Source organism: Neolamprologus multifasciatus, chromosome 4 (assembly GCF_963576455.1).
Source record: "Neolamprologus multifasciatus chromosome 4, fNeoMul1.2, whole genome shotgun sequence".
In the NCBI taxonomy this organism is placed as follows: Eukaryota; Metazoa; Chordata; class Actinopteri; order Cichliformes; family Cichlidae; genus Neolamprologus; species Neolamprologus multifasciatus.
The window spans coordinates 20,068,227-20,092,468 of record NC_140442.1 but is presented as its reverse complement, the minus strand read 5'-3'; the positions used below and the strand labels follow the sequence as shown (position 1 = coordinate 20,092,468).

General features: G+C 40.3%; 1 protein-coding gene across 1 annotated transcript in view; it reads left to right on the top strand.

Annotated features, from left to right (window-relative positions):
- mgat5b (alpha-1,6-mannosylglycoprotein 6-beta-N-acetylglucosaminyltransferase B) overlaps positions 1 to 23,621 on the top strand; it is a 72,744-nt gene extending 49,123 nt beyond the window's left edge. The window contains exons 9-17 of the mRNA XM_085156986.1: positions 3,296 to 3,427; positions 6,015 to 6,148; positions 7,627 to 7,757; positions 11,029 to 11,184; positions 11,375 to 11,521; positions 11,640 to 11,756; positions 15,906 to 15,980; positions 21,251 to 21,522; positions 22,914 to 23,621. Of these exons, the coding sequence (XP_085013112.1) occupies positions 3,296 to 3,427; positions 6,015 to 6,148; positions 7,627 to 7,757; positions 11,029 to 11,184; positions 11,375 to 11,521; positions 11,640 to 11,756; positions 15,906 to 15,980; positions 21,251 to 21,522; positions 22,914 to 23,112 (1,363 nt within the window). The 3' untranslated portion in view covers positions 23,113 to 23,621. The remainder of the gene's footprint in view (positions 1 to 3,295; positions 3,428 to 6,014; positions 6,149 to 7,626; positions 7,758 to 11,028; positions 11,185 to 11,374; positions 11,522 to 11,639; positions 11,757 to 15,905; positions 15,981 to 21,250; positions 21,523 to 22,913) is intronic.
- The last annotated feature ends 621 nt before the right edge of the window (positions 23,622 to 24,242 follow it).

The following is a 24,242-nucleotide window of genomic DNA, read 5'->3' as shown; positions in this document are numbered from 1 at the left end:
CATCCTCAGCTCTCTCTGTGAAATGCCTCACAATCTATTTAGTATCTGAAAAGTTTACTTTATTGTACATTCGTTGCCTGATTATGGTTTTGGTGGATTCTATCCACCGGGCTGCATACTTCAATTGAAGGAGTATTGAGTGAAAACACAGCTTTAGTGAAACAGCCTTTTGTTTGTGTAAGCACCGACTTGCTTGGGTGTGTATCATCGACTGATGAAACTGCAGTTTAAGTATCGCTGGCTGACCCTTTCCTGCTCATTATTCCCGTCCACTGTTGAGGAACCAGCTGCCACGCTGGTTTCCACAAGGCTGCCGTGGTGACTAAATATGTTCTCTGTCCAAAGAAAGATCGATGGCTCTTGTTTTGCAGGTATTTGTGTGTGTGTGTGTGTGTGTGTGTGTATGTGTATTCTGCGTTGTGCATTATTTGCTTCTGAACCAGGTAGTAAAAGAATGGTGAAATGTAAGGTCATGGATTTGACTCCAACTGCTAACAATTTTTTTCTCAAAGAAATGCTTAAAACTTGTTTCACCAGACTGGTCAGCCTTTTATTGGTACTTCAGTGGGCTTTTTTAGTGCCATTTTAATTACACATGATCTTTAGAAATAGATTTTCATTGCTTTTGTTCACTTTGATGACGGGCATCATGTAGGATGCCTGTAGGAAGACATGTAGGAAGAAAGAGCTTTGAGATGCTTATTATTCTTCAAAGCTTAACGATTACATTTTGTGTGTTTATCATTGACCTTAGGTGGGCTTTAAATTAAAGGATTTTTATTCATTGGTCTTCACATACACATGCATTTCACTACTTCTGAGAAAATGTTTTGTGTTTAGTGCCGTCATATTGAGTTGTACAGAAGTAATTTATTGACTGACTGACAGGGGCGACTGCTTGCTCTGGTGTTTCCGATTTTCTTTTGATGGCACATAAAAGGCTAGTGGGTTTCTAACCTGCATCTATGTTCTTTTCATCTGTTGAGATTGCATTCGGAGCCAGAAGGCGCATACCAGTATGAAGACCAGAGAAATGATTGTGCCAGGAAAGAGTTCATCTTGGCGAACCACAGCAAAGGGAATCATGTATAAAACATAAACTGTCCTGCATCAACAACAGTTCTCTGGAAGTGATGATTATGCTGGAGCTTATCCCAGTTGCCATAGGGCGGTCAGACAGACAACCATTCACACCTCTGGGCCATTTTAGAATGACCAGTTAACTTAACCCCACTAACTGCATGTCTTTGGGAGTCAGAGAACCCACACAGACACGGGGAGAACATGCAAACTCCACACAGAAAGGTCAGATGGGAGATTCGCTAATGAATATTTTACTTACTTACTGAAAGGGAGACAGGCGCCCCCTTTAACAACGATCCTTAAAGGACTAAATGTCACCATTGCATCACAGAGCTATTTAACCAAATAATGACTTAAATTTCTTTTAAAATTTATCTGTTGCAAAACAGCTAAAGGAGCTAGTTGAGGTTGTTCGCGCTTCTGATTAGGATGCCTCCTAAACGCTTTCAAAGATTTTATTTTTTTTTGGCATGTCCCACTGGGAGGATGCCCCAGAGTGATCCCAGGACACACTGTCTCTTGGCTTGCTTGGGAACAACTTGGTGATTGGATGGATGACTGAAAGAGGTGGCAAGGGTGAGAAAAATCTGTGATTCTGTGCTTCTTCCCCGGAATCTGAATAGATGGATTAGTGCTGCAGGACTGAGCATTAAAATGTCTGTGTATAAAATAGACAAGTTTTTGTCTCATTATGCTGTGTTCTCAAATATATCTGTCAAAAGTAATCAAGAAAAATCTGCTCTCACTGGACTGTAACAAATATAAAGCTGAACAGGATTATTGATGAATTCAAGAGACAAATGTGTCAAAACGTGATCTGATTACATTTGTAAGGTGAATGGTTAGTTTTATTCTATTGTACCATTTCATTTTAAAAGATACATTTAGAATTATAATCAAATCAATCTTTGCTTTAAAGGTTTGGTTCAACAGAAGTTATGAATCAGGTGAGGGTAAACCTCCGTGCAATTAATATCTCTGTGTGTGTGTGTGTGTGTGTTGAATATAGAATGCATACCCGAGTATCTTTTATACCAGAGTTTCATGTCACATTATCTTGACAGGCAGTGAGCTCTCTTTAGTATACAGATGATTTTACAAATCTTCGCATCCAATTACACTTTGTCTTTTTTTTTCTTCTGCACTGTTTTGTACTGTGGCGTCGGTCTTCAGAACTGCCGAAGTTTGACGAAATGGATCTTTCCTTTTGTAATGAAAATAGGCGCGCTTAATTGCTTTTTTTTCTCGAACAAAGTGCAACCTTGATCCTAGCTGAAAGGCGGGTGCTCTGAAGTTAGATAGCACTTTGTGATAGCAGACGCCAAATTTACATCTTCTGTCTTTCCTTTTCCAAAAGGCTCTTTTGTAATTGCCATTCTCCGATTTTATTTAAGCCTGATTTTTGTGTTTTATTTATTTATATTCAGGCAGCAGATTTTTCATATTAAGGCTGATCAAGCTGCAGAATAGCAGAATGACAGGCATCTTAATGTGGTGCAGACATTTAAAAATCCAGACAGAAGGTGTGCACGTTAAGGCTGAAGGTAAAAGATCTGAAGCCCCTCATCATCATGAGCATGGCAGATTGCACATGCGTAATGCAACCACCCCTTCATAGGTGTCGAATGAATGTGGTGTTTGCTTTGGGTAATATGTGTGCTTTGGTGTGTGAGCTGGAACAAGCCTGCAGACAAACTGGGTGGCTCCCCACCGCGAGACGTTGCTCCCTGGTAGTGCTAAATTCTTTGTTGTATGCTTGAATAGCTGCGCCGTCTCACTGAGAGCGCTGACATGCTTCACGACGTGATTGGTCTCTTTCATTCACTCTCTCTTCCTCTCACTCATGCACACATCTTTGTCGTCTTATAAGCTCTAAGGTTCCTCTGCAGGAATATTACTGGAGCTGCAGTGCTTTCTGGGAGCCGGCTTCTTATTATTTTTTGATTAGTTTAGTTAGCAAGGATACTTTAACACAAAGGAGAATTTCAGAGAACTGAAAGGAAAAAACAATACATCACGGGAAAACATAATGAAAGAAGATAATATTGGAAAACATTTCAAACTAACTTATCAGCAGAAGAAATGCTGCGGTTAGCTACAGGACAGTGTTGGTGAAATGTCCAAGACTTTGTTATTTGTGCCAACCAACTCTCATGGGTTTTAATTTGTTTGGCTCAGTGTGATGATGAAAGCCCATCTGACCTGTGTGCAGGTTTTTGGGTGTACCTCCAGGAAGAGGAAGCTGCCCACTGACGGGACCTCTGCCCTTTGACCTCATCTACACAGACTACCATGGTTTGCAGCAAATGAAGCAGCTCATGGGTCTTTCACTGAGGAAGCACAAGTCAGTTCTTTATGCTTTATTTTTCTGTGTCTATCAAAATATTAATTTCTGTTTATTTACCAAGATCTGAGGGCAGGCGGGTGGGGGGTCTCCTGTTGGTTAACAGAAATTTAAACGCCGATCAAGGAGCCCCGGGTTCACTCCCTACAGCGGGGGAAATAATTATATGATCCCCTGCTGAAATTGTAAGTTTGCTCACTTTCAAAGAAATGAACAGTCTCTAATTTTTATCATAGTTTTCATTCAAGGACAGAGACAGAATATCAACGAAAAATCCAGTGAAAGCTAGTTACATAAAAGTTATACACCAACACAGGCAAGACCAAAGACCTGTCAGAGGGTGTCAGGGCTGGAATGAGCTACAAGACCATCAGGAAGAAGCTTGGTGAGAAAATGACAACTAGTGCGATTATTTGGAAATGTGGAAAAAACCCAAAATGATCGTCAGTCACCCTCGGCCTGGATGTACATACATAATCTTGCTTCTTGTGGTGATGATGATCATTTGAAAGGTGGTGGATAAGCCCAAAACTGGAGGAGCTGTTATTGATCCAAAGGCAGTTGGGACCACAAACTATGCTGTAATGGACTGAAATCTTACATCACGCACATGGTTCCCCTGCTAAAGAAGGCACATCAACAGGCCCATCTTAAGTTCGGGAGTGAATTAAATGACTTAGACTTGGGAGAAAGTGCTGTGGTCAGATGAAACCAAAATCAAGCTCGCTGGCATCAACTCGATCTGCCGTGAAGAGAAATGCAGAGTATGGCTCAAAGAACACCATCCCCACCAACACCAAACTGGCTTTGGGGCTGTTTTTCTGCTAAGAGTACAGGATAACTTCACAAAATAAGATGGAAAAGTTTGGATGAGAACCTCCTCCCATCAGCCACAACACAGAAGACAGAACAATGAGCCAACAAAGGAGTGTCTAAAGAAGAAGCACATTAAGGTTGTGGAGTGGTCTAACCAGTCTCCATACCTTAATCCATTAGAGAATCTGTGGAGGGAGCTAAAGCTTTAAGTTGCCAAGCAACAGCAAAGAAATCTAAGAGATTTAGAGAGCTTCTGTAAAGAGGAGCGGACCAAAATCTCTCCTGAGATGGTTACAAACCTGGTGAAAAACTTTTTTACCACTGTGCTGGCCAACAAGGGTTTCTTCACCAAGTCCTAAATTATGTTATGTTTGGGGATCAAATACTTATTTAAATTACATGCAAATCAATGTATACCTTTTATGTAATGTTAATTTTTTTCTGAATTTTTTGATATTCTGCCTCTCTCCGTTAAAATCAAACTGCCATAAAATTAGAGACTGTCCATTTCTTTGTCAGTGACAAACATACAAATTCAGCAGAGCATCAAAGGACAGTAAATGCAGTTGGTAAAGTTTTTGTCCTTGTTTTCCAGCTTTGCAGTGCTGAAGCAGTCATGGTATACAAGTGAATCCTCAATTTTTAAACCAAACAGGCGATAAAAAGAACAGCTTTCAATGCAAATTGCAAATTTCGTCTCAAAATTGATTAATGAAAAAGGAAACAAAAACAAAACACTCAAGCTATAGTTGTATGTAAATGATGACAATCATCTGGGCTTTTTCATCCCATATTTTACTCTGAATGCATAAGAGGACAAGGGTATTGTATTTATAAGTGGGTAGCACCCAGACACATTTCACAGCAATGAATGTTGATTCTGCTGCATTTTGAGAATTCTCAAATACACCAGCAAAATCCTACGCTTATTCCAGTCAGCATCAGTTCAAGGTCGGCTGATTGACCAATAGTCCTCTCCTGACAAAGTGACAGGCCAATACTTTGATTGCCTCTCCAGCCCTGACACTGATTAGAGATGCAAGCTATTGATAAAACGTCTCCAATTTCATTACATCAAGCTGCTTCTTCCACTTCCCAGTGTGAATATTTACACCGAATAAAGTGCTGATGAGTAATTTTCTCCTCTTTAGCTTGTCATTGTTAGCTAAATGTTCTATTTTAGTTTGATCTTAGAGGACAATAGTTATTTTATGTTTTTCTGTTGATGCAGTCAAAGCGGTGTAATGTTTATCCACTCACTGCTGCTTTGACATTATCAGAGAGAACCTGAAGCATTTTCTAGTCAAAGCCCTGCACATGGAAAAAAAAGCCTCGCCCTAAAATTTATTTCTTCAGATTCTGGCCAGGATGGACCAATACCATATCATGATCTGTTACAGCAGCCTGTGGTGGCTGTAAAACAAGTCTATTATTTAAGCTCCTATTGTCTCACCTTGAGGCGTGTGTGATCTCTGCTTATTGGGGGTGATAGCTGGGGACGTGGACATCTATCACTACTGACAGCTTTACAAACCAAGACTCTGACACCCAGACTGTGTTAGAGTACTCAGACTAGCTCCCATAACTCAAAATTAGATTTTTTTTCCTTCATGTTTCTCTAGACTCAATCTCACTGTATGCACATTCTGCACATTCTGGCAAAGTACAAAAGGCTAAATGTATTGTTTTTCACTCAGCTAGAGGAGACAAATAAATGCAAGAGACAGCTTTGTTCTAATTCAGGCTAATTGTATCTCTTATTTTGTCCCAGATGCCACATAAGAGTGATTGATACCTTCGGTACAGAGCCTGCCTACAACCACGAGGAGTATGCAACTCTGCATGGCTACAGGACGAACTGGGGTTACTGGAACCTTCATGGCCAGCAGTACATGACCATGTTCCGTATGTGGGCTGCTTATTTCTCTACAATCTTTGTTCTCACTGAGATTAAGAATCTAAAGTCAACATCTGCTTGAATTTACAGATGCTTTAAGTTGTTTTGATGCACATGTGTGTGTAATATATACACTCATGAACCCTTTATTAGATACACCTGTTCAACTTGTTGTTACCGCAAAATAGTTAATCAACCAATCACATGGCAGTAACTCTACTTGGGCTTTTCTTCACAACCATCTCCAGAGTTTACAGAGAATAGTCCAAAAAAAGAGAAAATATCCAGTAGTCCTCCGGGGCTAAATATCTTGTTGATGCCAGAAGTTAGAATAGAATGACTAGATTGCTATGAGTTAATAGGGAGGCAACAGTAACTTAAGTAACCCCTTGTTACACCCAAGGTATACACAACAGCATCTCTGAATGCACAATTCATCAAACCTTGAAGCACATGGGCCCACATAAGATGCCCCTCCTGTCAGCTAAGAACAGAAAACTGAGGCTACACTACAAAAATCTCTAGGGAATGTTTACAGGATCTTGTTGAATCTGTTCCCTGAAGAATTAATGTAGTTCAGAAAGCAAAAGTGAGCCGAACCCAGTACTAGCAAGGTGTACCTAATAAAGTGCCCAGTGAGTTAATGTTTTAAACTTAAAGTGTGAGCACACTGTGTGAGCTAATAAAGGCCTCAGGCTGTCACAGGCGAGCCTTTACAGCAGCAGGCAGGAAACTAATCAGTACAGCTGGGCCTGCACAGATGTGTAATAACTCCTGTGTGGGATGCAGACACACACACACCCACAAAGACCCAAACATAAAGGTGCACAAGCACACACAGGCACATTTATGACACTTTTGGTGAAAATTGTAGCAAAAGAAACTTTCTGATGTTTGTCTCCAATTAATTCAGTGACAATGAGCAGAACCGTCAGTAGCCAAAACACTTGCTGTTATCACAAAGTCTTATACCAAAAGTTGTCAGCTTTAATTGAGTTTCTGAAAAATACAGTTCCTTTGCAAATCCCCGCTGCAGCAGACTTCCTTTGTGACTGCTAGAATTCATGCTGCTTGACTTCCTGAAAGCGGACAGCTGTGGGGACATTATAGCAGCGGTTTTGTGCAGCTTACTGAAATAATGAAGTTGCACTGTCACCATCGACCGTGCAGATGTGACTCATCAAGTCGCCCGATCAGGAGTTAACAGCATCATACAAGAGAAGCATCCTCAACCCCAGCGAGTGCACCATTTCCTGCGTTTCCCTTTAGTCCAACCGATTAATGTAATACCAAATTACTGAGAAAAACAATGAGCTTCGCTTCCCCTTGAATTCCTGCCACGCTCTTTTGTTCTGTACCGTCCACGTGCACAGCACCACAAATCTTCACAGCAGCTGCACTTTGGCTACCTTTTTATTTATTTTTTTTGACTCATGTAATGGACTTAAAACACTGTATTGCCAATTAATTTGTTTGTCCTTGGCAGCCCACACTCCAGACAACTCTTTTATGGGTTTTGTGGCAGAGGAGCTGAATGAGACAGAGAGACTGAATATTCAGAAGAACAAGGTTAAAAACATGGCTGTTGTATATGGCAAAGAAGCCAACATGTGGAAGGTCAGTATCTCCAGCACAAGCATCACTACACAAATAGCAAGTGTCTAATCCACAGGAGGAGAAAAAGAATATTACATCTTGATTCATACCATGTAATAATTTTTGGTCCTAAATGTGAAATATATTTTACACTGTATAATGGAAGCACTTCAGATTTGATAAAACTCCAAAATATGATACTTTCTTAGAACCTCTAAATATCGCTTTCCTTTTTCTGTCAAACGCCCACTAGGTTTTACATTTCCTGCAAACAATTTCCTCCTCCAGGAATCAGGCCTGAAGTGTGATGCTGCAGGAACAATAGCTTTTGTTTAGAGTAAATTTTCCCTCCGAGCTGCTGCCAAGGCTTCTCCTTCTCTCTGTAACTTTGAAGCGTGTTGCAGCCTCCCTCAAGGTTTGTTTTACTTGAGTCTGGCTGCAGCTTTTGTACCTACACTGTCATGGCGCTCCCTGTTTTCTCAGAACAACTTGAGTTGCAGTGTAAGATTTGTGAAACAGAAAGATTGCTGTGTAGGAACCAGTAGTATTGGAATCTCCCCAGACAGAGAAAACCCCCTCATTGAGAACAGCCTCTTCTTCCAACTAAATTTTGAGGTGCACTTTAGAGAGTTGGACTTCTAAAGGTTCTATGAGAAGAAGCTTGACTAATGCTTTGCTATTCTTTTTGCTCCATACTGGCCTCCCTCGTTTCACTTCTCCCCTGCTTGCTTGTGGTGTCGCGCTGTGCTGTTCTGTCATTTCATGATGCATCTTTGATGGCTCCACACAGCTTCAAGTAAGTAGACCTCCTTTTTACTTAACTCGATGCCAAATTTAAATCAAGTCTTCTTCCTAGACTTTATGTTGCCAAACGTTGCTGTAAAAGAGCCATTTCTGCAGAAATCATTTCAAAATGAAAAACGCCAGTAAATAGTGCTGTGCAAAAGTCTTGAACCAGCCTGCATTTCTTTGGAATTTGCTAGGAGAATAGGAAAGAGCTACAGTGCCTTATTGAAACAGGCAACCATACATAGCAGTACAGTATATAAGGCAAAGTCAATATTTTGTATGACTGCATTTATTCTTCAACACAGTCTGAGCTCTTTTTGGCAGTCTTCAGGAATAGTTCTCCAGGCTTCCAGAAGGACATTCAAAGCTCTTCTTTGGATCTCGGCTGCTTTTTGTTCTCTTTTCTGTCATCACGATCTCAAACTGCTTCAGTATTGTTGAGGCCCAGGCTCTAGGGAGGCCAATCCTTGACTGATAGTCCATTGTTTGTTTTTCTCTTCAGGTGTGCTCTTACTGCATGACGGATCATGTCTGTTTTCATAATTGCATCAGTTTCAATCAGATCCTTACTGGCTGACATGCAGGCCAAAACCATGGCAGAAGCTCCCCTGTGTTTGATAGATGGCTGTGGACACTCACTGCTGTACCTCCTGACCACATCCTTATATACTGATTATTTCCAGTCCAGTTCTTGTGTAATTTGACTTGCCTCAGTCTTTTCACCCTTCCACTGAGACCATTTCTGATGAGGCTTCAGTGAACAGTAAATTAATCAACAGATGTCTGTGTGTCTCAGTGTCTCAGGATCCTGCGTCAGGTCTCTGCTGGAGAAAGGACATGACTTTCACATACTCTTTGTAGTTTTATTTAGCCTGCAATGTCTTCTTTTGTCCTCTACTTGTCAAGTTTCATCAGATTTTTTTAAGGACACTTTGCACACCATGTTGAGTTTTGCCTGGTTTGGAAATCACCCTGTTATCACTGCATTTTAAAAAAAAAAAATTCAATTAAAGAAATGGGAACAAACTATGTGTTCATACAACAGGCCACCAGTAACAAAAGATATGATTTAAAATTGGTTGTTTGCCAAGTTGTCTATTATGTTTAAGCACAACATGGGTTCATCTCTTGATTTAAGTGCATTTTTTATGTTTCAGTGATTCAGAGATCATTGTTAATTTGCTTAAAAACAAAATATTGTTTTGAAAATGATCAGCTACAAGGACTGGACTGAAAATAAATTACAAGGCAGCCAATGTCCAAAGAAAAACTGTGAAAGACTATTGCTCAATAACACAATAGTACAAGAAAGTCTGGCGCCTTGAAAACAAAATATGAAGAAATATTTTGCTAAGGACCTTTGTATATTACTCTAATCTCTTCCAATATATTTTAAACATGCAGAGACATGCAATATACCATCCTATGAAATTCATCAATTTAAATTTGAAAAGAATAAAGAACTGAAGTTTTGTCAGCTCACTTTACTTTTAATCGGGACAGCCGGCCACAGTTTGAACTCACAAGTCGCCCACAGCTGCAGTTGTGAGTGAGAGATTAAACCGCAAACCTTTTCATCTTTCAAGTCTGCAGGCTTTGATTTTTTTTGATGGTTATTATTATCAATTTCTGTAAAAGGAACTGTTTTCATCACCTCATTGCTTTAAAAGAAAAAAAAAGAAAAGAAAGAAAGCCTGGAATGAATAATGAGCAGTAACACTTAGTTGACATTTATAAATGATTTATGCCTCAAAGACATGGCTTTAGTAAATTATTCATAACATTCCCTCAGAAAAAAAACTTTTTAAGATAAACCAATTTAGTTTTTCTCAATAAAACTATTCAAGCAAATTATCCCCACGGGGAAACGCAGAGGATACAGTGCGCCCTGCTATCAGTCTTTCATGTTCCTTTAGAATTCCACAGGTACAGAGTGATTTTTAGTTGCCAAGGTGACAGTGTTACTACTAGTATGGAGAGACTTGGCTCATTAGTCTGCTTTTAGCAGCCTCATTTCCATCAACCAGTACTTGTGCTCAGGTTGTGGTGATACTCTAGACGTTGTAACACATCTAGGTTATAGGCTTACCTTTTCCAAGCTGCTGTGTGTGTAATTGTAAGGTCATATCTGAGTGATTTAAGGTGTGCAAAGTATTTAGGCATAACACCTTAACAGAGGATGTATGTACTGAACATTTAAACAAAAAACAACAACAACCCCCCCCCCACCCCCCACCCCCCACAATTATACAAAGTTTCTAAATATTTAAAAAGGTTACAGGGAATCTTATAACCAGCTGCAACGTGTGCCGATAACAAGGCTAAGTTAAAACTCAATAAAATGGATTTGAAGGACTGTGGGGAAAAAAACCCTAATTTAAATGCAAATGCAGTTCACCCACCTTTTTTAGTGTTTGCACAGACAAATTCATAATTCATACATTCATTTTTCATTTCTTGTCTTTAAGCGCTTCATTTTGCTTCCCTCTTGTTTGTGTTCAAGGGTAAGGAAAAATTTCTTGCAATCCTGCACCACCACATGGAGATCCACGGAACGGTGTACTACGAGGCGCAGCGTCCCCCAGAGGTGCCCGCCTTCGTCAAGAATCACGGCCTGCTGCCTCAGCAGGAACTTCAGCAGCTCCTCAGAAAGGCCAAGGTGCGCTTTCAATACCGACACGTCTGAGCTCTGAAAAAGCGTCAATGTTTGCGAACAGTTTCTGTATCCCAGTGGACTGGAGAAGGCTTCCTGCTTTTGTAGAGTTGGAAAAAGGATTGATCTGATCAGGGTGTGAGCAGCTCTGTGTAAACACTCACAATCTGCTGATCTTTGTTGTATTCCGCACTAGTTATTCATCGGATTTGGCTTCCCGTACGAAGGTCCCGCCCCTTTGGAGGCAATAGCCAACGGCTGCATCTTCCTGCAGCCAAAGTTTAACCCTCCTCACAGCTCTCTCAATCACGAGTTCTTCAGAGGGAAGCCCACATCGAGGGAGGTAGAAACTCACAATGTTTGACTTTTTAAAAATATACAGAAGACAGTAATGCTGTCTGATCTCAGCCGTGTTTATTGCCAGAAAGATTATTAATATATTCCACTTGTGCCTCCCTCAGGTATCCTCTCAGCATCCCTACGCAGAGCAGTACATTGGCAGACCGCATGTCATCACTATTGACTTCAATAACTCCGAGGAGTTTGATGCAACCATCCGTGAAATCATGAGGATCAATGTGCGTTCATTTTTTTGTGGATGTGTGTGTGTTTGCCATCCAATCTTAACAGAACTCATTCAACAAAATAATGGTCTTCTTATATTGTAGTCCACCATGCTTCTCACTGCTGCATAATAGCATACTGAGGTGAAAGTATAATTTACTCTTGCACACTTCACAGTGGGGTTTGACCCGCTTTTGAAGCCCTCTGAGTTTAATAGAGCTCTTAATCATGGCATCCGACGTTACAGCAAAATGCTTAGCTGGCTCCCGCTCTGCTCTCCACACTCCTAATTGCTTGAGATATTGAGCGGCTCAGTAGGTAAGCTGTGCCCACACCTGAGTTTACGTGGCAGCGTTCCAGAGGCCAGCCCCACCGGCAGTACACATTGTCCACAGCAGATCTTATTAATCAATCACACTGTGCTCAATCTGTCACCAGAACAACACAGAGCTACTGCCAAGCATCTCGCAGTTCCAAGACTCATGTGTGCCTCTACCTGTCAGGTGTGTTAAGCAGACCTTGTGTTGCCTGCTGATAGAGACAAAATAAAGTACCAGTTTTGGTACTGGTAAATGCTTTAAGTCCTAGTGGGACAAAAAAACAACACTAATCACATAAGATAAGGGAGTTTCAGTTAAAAATTTGAAAGTAGAAAGAGCAGAAGAAAACAGTTTTTGTTTTTTGTTTGCGACACGGTGGCATCATGGTTAGCACTGTTACCTCATAGCAAGAAAGTTCTGAGTTCAATTCCACCATCAGGCCGGGGTCTTTCTGTGCAGAGGCAACCTGTCCAGGGTGTACCGTGCCTCTCGCCCTGAGACAGCTGGATAGGCTCCAGCACCCCCACAACCCTGAAAAGGAAGCAGAAGCGGATGGATGTTTGTTTGTTTTTACCCTCTACATATTTAATAAGACACGGGTCGAAATGGAAGTTAAAAAAAAAATGAAGGAATGTAAAGAATCTGTTTATTAACCCATCAAACAAAACACTTTAAGAGAACTCCACAATGTGTTTCATAACTTTTTTAAAAAGTGTGGTATTTTGGGTAATATACTTGAATCAGTTTTGGAACGCTGATGCGGTTTTCATGTCCTTATAATGCATATGAAGTTAGTGCCAACAGCCAAGCGTGAAGACTGAAAAGCAGCTTGGCTCTGTCACAAAATCTGCCTACTAACACCTCAAAAGTTTACTTATTAAGACATCACATCTTGTTTGTTATTATGCACACAAAAGCCAAAAATTGCTATTTTTCAACAGTGTCGGACTACTCCTTGATAGGAAGCAGTAACATCCCCCACTGGTTGCCTGGCAACAGGTCCCTTTGTTCACATTAGCAAAAAGACACCTGTTTGAGTCTTTTTGCTAAGCTTAATTAACAACGGGGTGGTAGATTCATATTTATTATACAAACAGTCGTGTAGGGTTTCTTATTTATGGAATTGTGGCTCCAAGATGCACATTTGACAAAGCACTGAACCTCCAACTTCAATTTAGTTTTACATAATGCAACCGTCACGCTAGGAAAAAGAGTGGTTGAACAGCTAAAAATATTGAATTTTTGTGCAATAAACTTGCGATCTCAATGCCTTTGAAATTGTTGAGACCACTCACAGTCAGCTGCCTTCTTCAAAGGCTTCAAGACATCAAGACTGTGATAAAACTACAAGGTCAGTGTGCTATCAGTCTGTGATCAGTCTGCAACCAAATGTGGTCAGTTACTTGCAATAATGACACCATGGTGATTAACTTGGATAAACTGGTCTGTTTCCAGCTATATACATGGAAATTCAAATAGAGATAGAGATGAAGATAGAGCGTCATAGATCTAAAACGGATATTCTGAAATTCCTAAACTGAGATAGTTCTTCCAGGATGGCGATTTAACTGGATTAAAACTATAGAGATGCTCAGTAACAACACATTCATATAAGAAAAAAAACAGAATACAACCAGCTGACAACCAGTCAAGTTGCCTACTGCAAAGCGATGGATCGCAGAGAAGTTGAGCTCATTGGCAAGTATTTGCAAACTTTTGCCTGATACTAATAGGCATTGGCATATTTGGAGACAGGTTCCCTCCCACCAGATAAGTCATGCAATCACGTTGTGATTGAAAGTGACTCTGACAGCAACTCTCTGGGCCATTCTCAGCCACAAAGAGGTTGCCATCCTATTTTTATTCTTTTGCTGAAGCAGTAAGGGACAGTCACATAGTCTAGGTTTGGTGAGTAGGGAGGTTAAGGAGCGTCGATTGTGTTGGTGTATCCTCCTGGATTTTTATTCTGCTGTGAGGAGCTGCTCAGTGGCTCAAACACAGTACAGTCAAATTGTTTTCAGCTGAGAGCTCGTACTCTCGCACAGCTCGAGATGCTAAATTAGACATGTTCATTTACAGTGTGAAAAAGCCACGGTGCGCTACACTATTAATGTCAGAAAAATAAATGAATAAATAAGCGGGGAGCTCTTGACCTGATGTGCTGCTGTGCGCTCTTTCAGTGAAAACCGTTGTTTGGTCTCCCAGTCATGGCTGTAATTGTGGCTCCTGTTAGCAGTGTCAGGTCAGTTTGACATACAGTTTAATTTTTGCACCCTGTGAAAGTTTGAGATCGATGGTAAAACTGCAGACACACATGTACAAGTGGCTAAAATAGGATTTTAAAGAAAGCAGTCAGAGTGCAGAGGTGCACTAGGAGATGACCTGAAAAGGGAAATTGAGTTCATCTTAAATTATAATTAGTTACTGTGTTTGTAAAAGCATTTCCTTGTAATACAATTACTTGGATAACTCTTCGGTTCGTGCAGAGTTTAAGCTCAGTGAGATGAGTCTGAGTGTAAAATTAGGCACGCTACATGTGTAGATGGCATTTAGTGTGGCTCATCTGGTTGTGTAGATTACATATTGTGAGTTTACTTACGCTTATTCACAGACAGCTCAGTGCTTAATGCTTTTTAGGGTTCTGTTCATATTCCTGCAGCTCATGTTATGGATTTAGATAGCTTAAAAAGCTGCTGGCTAAGCTTTAATGTTACTTTAATAGTACCGTGCCTTGTGGAAATTAAGAAATACTCAAATGTCTTTGTGTGTTTTTTGTCCTGTCTGTACCTACTACCAGCATAACTTGCCTCACAGATAAGCCATCATTTTATGTCACTTTTAATGGTGTGAAATGATGAATGTTGCTCCCATTTTTTGTGACCAACCGCTTCAGTCAGTTTAGGTATATTAAATGTGCAGTCACATAAAGAATGTTTCCTACTGTTGAATTCAAATCACACTTTATGAAACTTTGGTCCTCTCCGACTCTGATTCTATTATGTAAAGATGCCCAAAAGGCAAATTGCATTGCGGAATAGCTGATGAAGTGCCAGATACATTTCATTAAACTCAGATGAAATAAAGTAATAAGAGAGCGCTAAAAGGAACACAACACTAAAAGGAGCCATTTATCAATTTAAGCCTGAGTGCTTTAGTGGCCTGATGGTAAACAGTGAGATCTCACTTCAGATACCACAGGGAGACATTCTGAGAGGTTTCTACATCGGGGATACCGGCAGAATCTGTTCTGTCCCGATATATTTTATAATTAGTCATGTGTTCAATCCACAGCCGGCCTCAAAAATGCTGTTATTGATATAAACACCGTCTCCAAAGATTCCAACCTACAGTCATTATTCCCATCAGTTCCCTATGCCTGCATCAAATATGAGAAAGAAGGGAAAGCTATTGATCAGTGTTCTCTTTTGAGTTTTTATGCATGGCGTGCCTTAAGAAAACAATCTGACAGTGATTGACAGGTTTTTACGGCAACACTATTAACTGCACCCAAAGGATCCAGAAGTCCCCAAAACAGCAGTCTCAGTGCCGCGTGACCTGTGGTCCGATGTCGGTTTAATCCATTGTTTGACATATTGATGTAGTCATCACGAAAATTAATGAAATCAATTTTCAAAGCTGTCACCTGTGATGTATTAGGTCGTTGATTTTAATGCGAGGCTCGTGCCGTGATATAGGCCTTTCACAATTACGCTAATGAATGTGTCAACTGTGATTAACTATCAGATGCTCGGGGTCCTGTAATTACTACGACTTGGTTTTGCGGCCATGCACGCGCATGCTCTTGTCCACTGTTTGCTCATCTGTGCACGCACGTGTCTGCAGGTGGAGCCGTTCCTGCCGTACGAGTACACCTGTGAGGGAATGCTCGAAAGACTCCACGCTTACATTCAGAACCAGGTGGGTCGCTCAACATTTGAATCGTGAATCGTGCTGGCACAAAGCTTATTAAATCTAAGAGCAATGATTTAATGCTGCACGTGACGCCTCCCAGCAGTTTGCTTTTTTTGTGAATAGATGTGGGCTTGAACCACAAGATTCATTGTTATGTGTCTGGTTCAAACCTTATGGCTCCCATGGAACTGGTGTTTATAACAGACACAGGCAGTAATTTATTACTGTTATACTTAAAAGAGCACTCAGGGAATGCAACACCAACCTGTAGTGCAAGGGCTACACTGAAACTCTGATGTTTTATAATGTTTTTATTATAACATGCTGACGTCAACCTGTTTTTTAACATTCTCTAATTCATGTGACTCTGACCTATGATCTTGAAGCATTACATACTAAAATAGTGAATTTTATTATCTTTATCCTTATGATTGGAGCAAAATTGGCTGTAATTGGCTTCCATAAGCTCTGAAAACTCAAGACTTTGCAGTGTCATTGTGGCATCATAGGGCGTCCTATTGAAAAACTATATTGTTTACAGCTCTTTCCAAACACTTTCATTTGATATATTATCCTGTATGGTTACTTGAAATGTTTTTTCCAAGATCAACTTTGACCTTGGCCAGTTGTTCAGCCAACCTAGGTACTCATGTCCCCCAAGGCTATTATACTGATGATAAATATTGAACATGATCAATCAAAAGTTTTGGGGTTTTTCACATTTGTTGTAAGTTTCTATAGCTTATCATGACCATTTGGATATCTTGCAACCAGAAAAGTCTTTAGAAAGTTAGGGCACTGAGTGAATGCATTCAGGGGAAAAGGAAAATATGAATCTCTTAAGGATTATGTTTTATGCAAATTAAACAAAAAAAACACATAACATGGTAATTACACAGCTTTAGACTAGTTAGTCAGCACCTTTGTTTTTCCACATCTGTGTATGAATGTGAGTGAAGGCTAAGAGACCATTTGATCCATAATGACTGTGTTCAGAGGGAAAAAAACAAAACAACTTGACATCTAGTTGACCAAACTCTTAATTCCTCTTGAAAATGGAAATTAGCTATGTGGGAACTGTGCCTATTGCTAATATACAGTCAGTCAGTTAAAAGTGTGATCACCTGCACATTCTCTTGATCAGGTTGTGTTGATGATACATCAGTGAAACCATAAGAAAACTGAAACATGGGATAAGTGAACATAAAACTGCTCATTTTTGCAAGACCTCCCATAATGTTTTGGTACTGAACTTGTTTTAACACCAACTAAGGGTATAGAGACAGTCACACGAAGAGACAAGAAGCCCAGTGTCACTCAGGGGAATACTCTGTAATATTATAATTTCTTTATGATTCAAATGTAAAAAAGACAGAGGATGTAAAACTGAATAATAAGTGTTTTGTTCTGGGCTGTAAACTGATGTTTTGTAAAGTCAGTTTCAGTAGTTATTAATATTATGCACTGTATGATGCCATAGTCAGCCTCTATCAGTGCGCCCCAGGGCAGCTGTGGCTACAATGTAGCTTGCCATTGCCAGTGTGTGAATTGGTGAATGACTGAATGTAGTGTAAAGCGCTTTGGGGTCCTTAGGGACTGAGTAAAGCGCCATACAAATGCAGGCCATTTTATAGTAGAAACTACTGAATAATGCTTCTGAATACATTTAATCCATTCATTAATTAATGCTACTTATTAGATATTTTAATAGATTAAGACCTGTTTTTATATCTATTATAAATCAAATATGGCTGCTAATGCAATGTTTTGATTTGATGTATCAAACAGTTTTATTCAGAGTCATTGTTTGTTTGCCCTGAATTTATGTGGATGTCACAATAATTATCACATTCATGAGTCTGTTGACGCTACTGACAAACTAAAGGCACACATGTGTGCAGTGTTGCCTCAGATGATTAATCTGACTATGTGTGTATATACTAATATATAAGAATGCAGGAGTATTGCCTGCATACTTGATAAAGGTCAGATGGACTGATATGTTCTAGCTTATTAAAAATACCAGCAGTAAGTGAGACAGCATGCAAGAGTTCTGCTTAATAGTTTTCATGTCCACCTTTCAAAGTGTCTTAATAGAGGTAAATTCAGTCCTAGAGTGGATTATGGCTGGGGAAAAGAAGCATAACATTTAAACACAAGGTTAAGAACAGAAAGGATGCGTTTATTCAATTCTGCTCATCGGGTCAATCCCCTTGACAGAAGAAAGGAATTAATTGGCTCTCATGTGAAGCTCCAGCTGTTTCAGAGGAGCGAGCTCGCTGTTGCATTTTAAATCTTTGTTCCTGAGCCAGTGCATTTTATTTTCATTATATTTAAATTTTTTTCAAGTATTTTAGTTATTAATTCAATCTATTTGAAGATATATATACACTATATTGTTAAAAGTATTCAGTCTCCCATCTACATCACCGAATTCAGGTGTTGCAATCACTTCCATGGTCATAGGTTTATAAAATGCACAGAGGTGGTCAACTTCTGCAGAGTCAGTCACTGCACACCTCCAAACTTCATGTGGCCTTCAGATTAGCTCAATAACAATATGTAGAGAGCTTCATGGAATGGATTTCCATGGCTGAGCAGCTGCATCTAAGCCTTACATCATCAAGCACAGTGCGAAGTGTTTGATGCAGTGGTGTAAAGCACACCACCACTTGACTCTAGAGCGATGGAGACGTATTCTCTGGAGTGATGAATCACACTTCTCCATCTGGCAATCCAACAGATGAGTCTGGGTTTGGCGGTTGCCAATAGAACAGCAATTGTCTGACTGCATTATGCCAAGTGTGAAGTTTGGTAGAGGGGGATTATGGTGTGTGGTTGATTTTCAGGAGTTGGGTTTGGCCCCTTTGTTCCAGTAAAAGGAACTCTTAATGCTTCAACATACCAAGACATTTTGAACAGTTTCATGGAGAAATTTTTGGGGATGACCCCTCCCTGTTCCAACATGACTGCACACCAGTAAACGAAGCCTTTGACAAGTCTTATTCAAGCGGTGTTCCCTTTCTGAAGTTTTCAGTTGTTTGTCCACAATATTTATCCCTCTGCTAGACTGACTGGGTCAGCAATTAAATCCCTTTTTCCTGGCACTGGCTGCAAGCTCAACAGATGGGCACAGTTTTTTTTGTTGTTGTTGTTTTTTGGGGGTGGTTTTTTTGGCTTATATGCAATGTCCTTGATTTCTAACATTTGCACACATCAAAATGAGAAATGAACAATCACCATGTGTTTAACCGTATCTCTTTCTTGGTATTACTGCTACTTTCAAGTTATTTTAAAAAAGAAAATCATCTGAAATATTAACACACACACACACACTCTCTTATCTGCAGAATGTTTACAGATGTTGTTGTCCTCAGTGAGATCTGTCATGTTTTGATGGTTGGTATATTGTCAGGCAGTGGCAGGTTAAGGAAATGTGTTAGCCTCTGTTCTGCTCTGACACCCTCTCTTCCCCCACTGTCAGAAATAATACACACACAATAATGTACACACACACACTCTCACTCTCAACATGCCGTGACTGACTGAGACTGTGACTAGCCGCCTGGTGTGTACATGGGCAGACTTCCAATCAGGCTCTCCTCCCCATTCTTTCTGCCACTTTCTTAAACCTTTTCTTTCCTCTTTTCCAATTTTACTTCTAACTCCTCAACTTTCTGACCAAAACCGTCACACTCGTTATCTCCCACTATGAATACCCCTCGCCTCTGTTTGCTCTAGCAGAGCTCTAGCCCCTCTCTGACCCTCATACAATAAAGTTTGATGGCAGCTCACTATTTTTTTTTTCTAAAAATGGTGTCTGTGTGATGACACAGCAGGGCGCAAACACACACATTTGCCGGTTACTTGGTTATTCCAGTTGCGTGTTATTGCAAGTATCTCATCAGCCAATCACATGGCACCAACTCAGTACATTAAGGCACGTAGATGTGGCCGGGATAACCTGCTGAAGTAGCAGCATCAGAATAGGGAAGGAAGGTGATTTTAGTGAGTTTGAACGTAGCATAGTTGTTGAGCCAGAAAGGCTGGTCTGACTGTTTCAGAAACTGCAGATGTGCTGGGATTTTTCTGCACAGCATCTCTTGGCTTTACAGAGAATGGTCTGAAAAAGAGAAAATATCAAGTGAGCAGCAGTTAAATGCAGTGAAAAGGCCTCATCGGTGCCAGAGATCAGAAGAGAATGGCCAGACTGCTTCAAGCTGATAACAAGGCCACAGTAACTCAAATAATTGCTTCTTATAGTCGAGGTATGCAGAATGCACAGCATGTCAAAGCTTGAAGCAGATGGACTACAAAATTGGGAAAACAGAAAATACAAAACGTTGCCTGCACTGATGGGTTTTGAGTTTTGCTGCAACATTCGAAGGTTAAGGTCAGAATTTGGTGTAAACAACCACTGCTTTACGTCAGTGGTTCAGGCTGCTACTGGTGGAGTAATGGCATGGGTGATATTTTCTTAGCACACTTTGGGCCCCTTAGTACCAACTAAGCATCATTTAAATTCCACAGCATACCTGGGTATTATTGCTAACTGTCCATCCCTTTATGACCACAGTAGATCCACCTTCTAATGGCTGCTTCCAGCTTGAAACCAGTTCATGGTGGCGCCATATCTCAAAGCTCAGATCCTCTCTAACTGGCTTCTTGAACATGGCGTCACTGATGGAATAAAGAATGTCTAAAAAGAATTACTGAAGATTTAAAATAGTTTCAAGCCCTCTGTCTCCTCATCTCGCCCCTTTCACACTTTCTTATTTTGCTGATGAACACTGCATATGCGTGTGCGCGTGTGTGTATGCAATCAGGAATGTAGTCTGTTTTTAGGAGTGGAAGTGCAGCAGAGATTGAGAGATTGGAAGTCTGGTTATTGCCTACGGGAACTGGGAGCCTATTTAATAAACGGGTCTGGAGGCCAGAGGGATATGTCAGAGAAATGTTATTATCTGGGTTTTATGAATAGCCCCAGCAAGGGGGTAGGGGGGGGGGGGGGGGGGGTCGTCTAGTCAGCCTCTCACCAGACCCCTAATTCTGCCTCCAAATCCTATTTACTACTGGGTGCCATGACTACATCCATGTTATTTCCATATAGGATGACAAGGACTTCCCACTTTTGATAAGCAACTCTTTGTATTTAACAGCTCCTTTATTATTTTAGTAGCATTTAACGTGTTGCTAAACATAATCTACTTTTTTTTTTTCAAATCAGTTTAGTTTTTGTTGTATATTTTACTTTTTTCCTTTCTTTCCACCTGCAGGACTTTTGTTCCCCTGAAGCTCCGTTTCCTCCCGTAAACTCATCTCAGACTTGGTTGGGCAGTGCCCCCAGTCCTTTCAACCTCCTACCCAACTCCAGAATCCTAACCTGGGCCTCCAACGCCAGCTCCTTCTCATCCTGGCCTCCTCTCACTGCACTCCGTGTCGTGGCTTCACTCGAGAGCGAGTCGTGCGTGAAGGCATGCCAGACTGCAGGACTAATCTGCGAACCCGCCTTGTATCGTTTCATTAACATTAGGGAGACTTTCAGCGCGTAAGTCCTTTTTTTTCTGAATTTGTTGAATGATGAATCGTTTTTGCGTGCACATCTCTTGTGTGCCTGTCCTAGCTCAAAAAATAATAATTTCTCAGCATCTGAGTGTTTTTTAGGTTAATATGACAAGTTAATTTACAAAAAATCATTTGAGGGATCCTGCTGGCATCACTAAAATAAAGGTTACAAGTTCCATAGTTCATGTTTAAATGTGAATGTGATGCAAATTTATTCTAAAAAGGAAACTTCAGCTGTGATGTGCACTCATCTGAAAGATCTAGTGCAGTTTTTTATTTTCTTTGATTTTTTTGCAAACTGTAACATCTTAAAAGTCCATCTCACTGAGCTCATTCTACAAATAATTATTTGATTGCATTCCATCAAAGCAGCACCACGCCTCATTTGCACTTCTAGTTTCAGTATTATACAGTAGTGTAAAGTACTGATGAAGCAACTGGATCACCCTTTCCTCTGTTGTTTTCCTGCCATTCTGAACAACAGCCGTAGTAAACACATTAAAGGGTTTTATTAGTGGGTTTTTATATATAAATTGTCATGAAGAAAGAGAGTCATTGCTCATAAAATGAGATCGGATCTTCACACGCAGTTTGTTTTAGAGGTTTCATTTCTTTATTGAGCTTCCTGAGTAATCGTTCACAATACATGCTGGTAAAAGTAACTGAACTCATGAGTCTAGTACTATGATGAGCCTCCTTCATCTGCAGCTTCATCAGGTGTTTCACACTGTCTGCTTTCAGAATGCACATCAATGCTTTGGGAATTTGAATTATTCCTCCAATAAAACTCTCAATATTTCTCAGGTGTTGCAATTTATTGGCCTACTTGGGCACTCAAAGCACTTTATACAACATCTGTCGTTCACCTATTCACACAAACACTTTTTTTAAAAGTGCTAACTACCTAGCATCCACAATCTGATGAACACACTGGAAGCAGCTTCAGGGTTCAGTATCTTGCCCAAGTTTACTATTTTATTCAAGGATGCAGCCTGGGATTGATCTACATCCTGAGCCACAGCTACCCTACAATTCCTACTTCAATTTCTTCATTTTTACCCACTTTCTTGTCTTCCTATGACACGAAAGTGAGTTTTGGTCATCATGTTCCACAGTAGGCACAGTAGGTGTTAACACTGTGCTGTTCCTTTTTTGAGAAGTTTTGTCACCTGTCCAAAGAACATTTCCACAGAAACCTGTTCCAGGATTACAAGTATTGCTCTTTCTCTGATTTTTGCAGGACACACAAACTTTAAGAAGTGTCATTAGCGCAGTGGTTTACAGTGCAGTTTATATGTATGTGTGTATATATATACATATATATATGTATTACACACTGTAGACTGTGTCCTCATCCTTTGTCTTTGTTCCCAGGCTGGACTTTCAATGTGAAGGAGTGGAGTCTGAGAAGAACCACCTCTTTCCTGCTTTCTCAGCAGAGCATGCTGAATGCAGCTTGCAGCAGGACCCCTTGCTGTTCAGCTGTGCCGGCTCCAGTGCCAAATACCGACGCCTTTGCCCCTGCAGGGACTTTCGCAATGGCCAGGTGGCATTGTGCAAGGACTGCTTATGACCAGAAGAGGACCTGGATGATGGAGGCTCTTTTGTAATCCTTGGGTAGGTCCTTGGTTAGGAAACTCACTGGCAAGAGACAGTGTGATAAAAGCAGCAAAGCATACACACTGACTGTGCTACCTTACGTCTGACCCAGGACTGGCAACCAAAGTAGGTAAGGTGTAAACGTCTCAGGGATCTGCATGATTGTACTTTGAGTCTGGAGGGTTTGAAGCTTCACTGTACAGATGTTCTGCATTCGGACAGTCTTTACAGAAATCACGATGAAATGTAAAACTTAATGGATGAGTTATATGAGTAATCAAGAAAGATTTGAATAAAAAAAAAATGCTTGATTTTCACAAGTGTGGTTACTTGTTGTTGTGTGAATATTTACAGTGTCATAGTGAGTTGGATATTTGTACTAGATGCACCCAAAGCCATTTACACTATATTGAGATGTACTATTTTAAATGTCCGTGATGAAATTTGTACATAAGTGTTGTTTAATAAAATACATACAGGAAACATCGTCTTTTTCTATTTAAAAAAGTACTCTACTGGAAGTGCATCCATCCATCTATCTGTCTCTGTATCTAAACACATTTTAATACAGGTCTGTGAGGGTTTTGAGAGAGCACATCTTCCATCACGGTCAGAGCTCCTTCTTGTAATGTCACCATCTGAAATGTTCTGGATCCGCACCAAAATTTAATGAGGTCTGTCTTTTCAAATGCTTCAAATTTTCACAAATTCTGGCTAGACAGATTTCTTCAGTAAACTTGCTGATTTACAGACATGACGATGCACAAATCATGATTTAAAGTGAGGTAAAACTATCCATCTTTTATTTTTATAGCAAAATATAACAATTACTTCTTTCAGCCTGATTTATACGGACATAAAGCTTTGTTGGCACAGACTCGTTGGTTATAAAGTATACTTTGGATACAAGATGACACTTCTTGGTTTTATTCCTGCACGAATATTTGAGGGGTTTTTCCCCCTATATTATATCCTAATCTGATTTGTTATAATAATATATTCCTCATAAGGCACATCTCTGCAATCCTTGTACTCTATCCCTTGCAAAAATTTATACTGTCGTTATAGATAAATGCATGCCTGCTTAGGTAGCAGAACAAATGG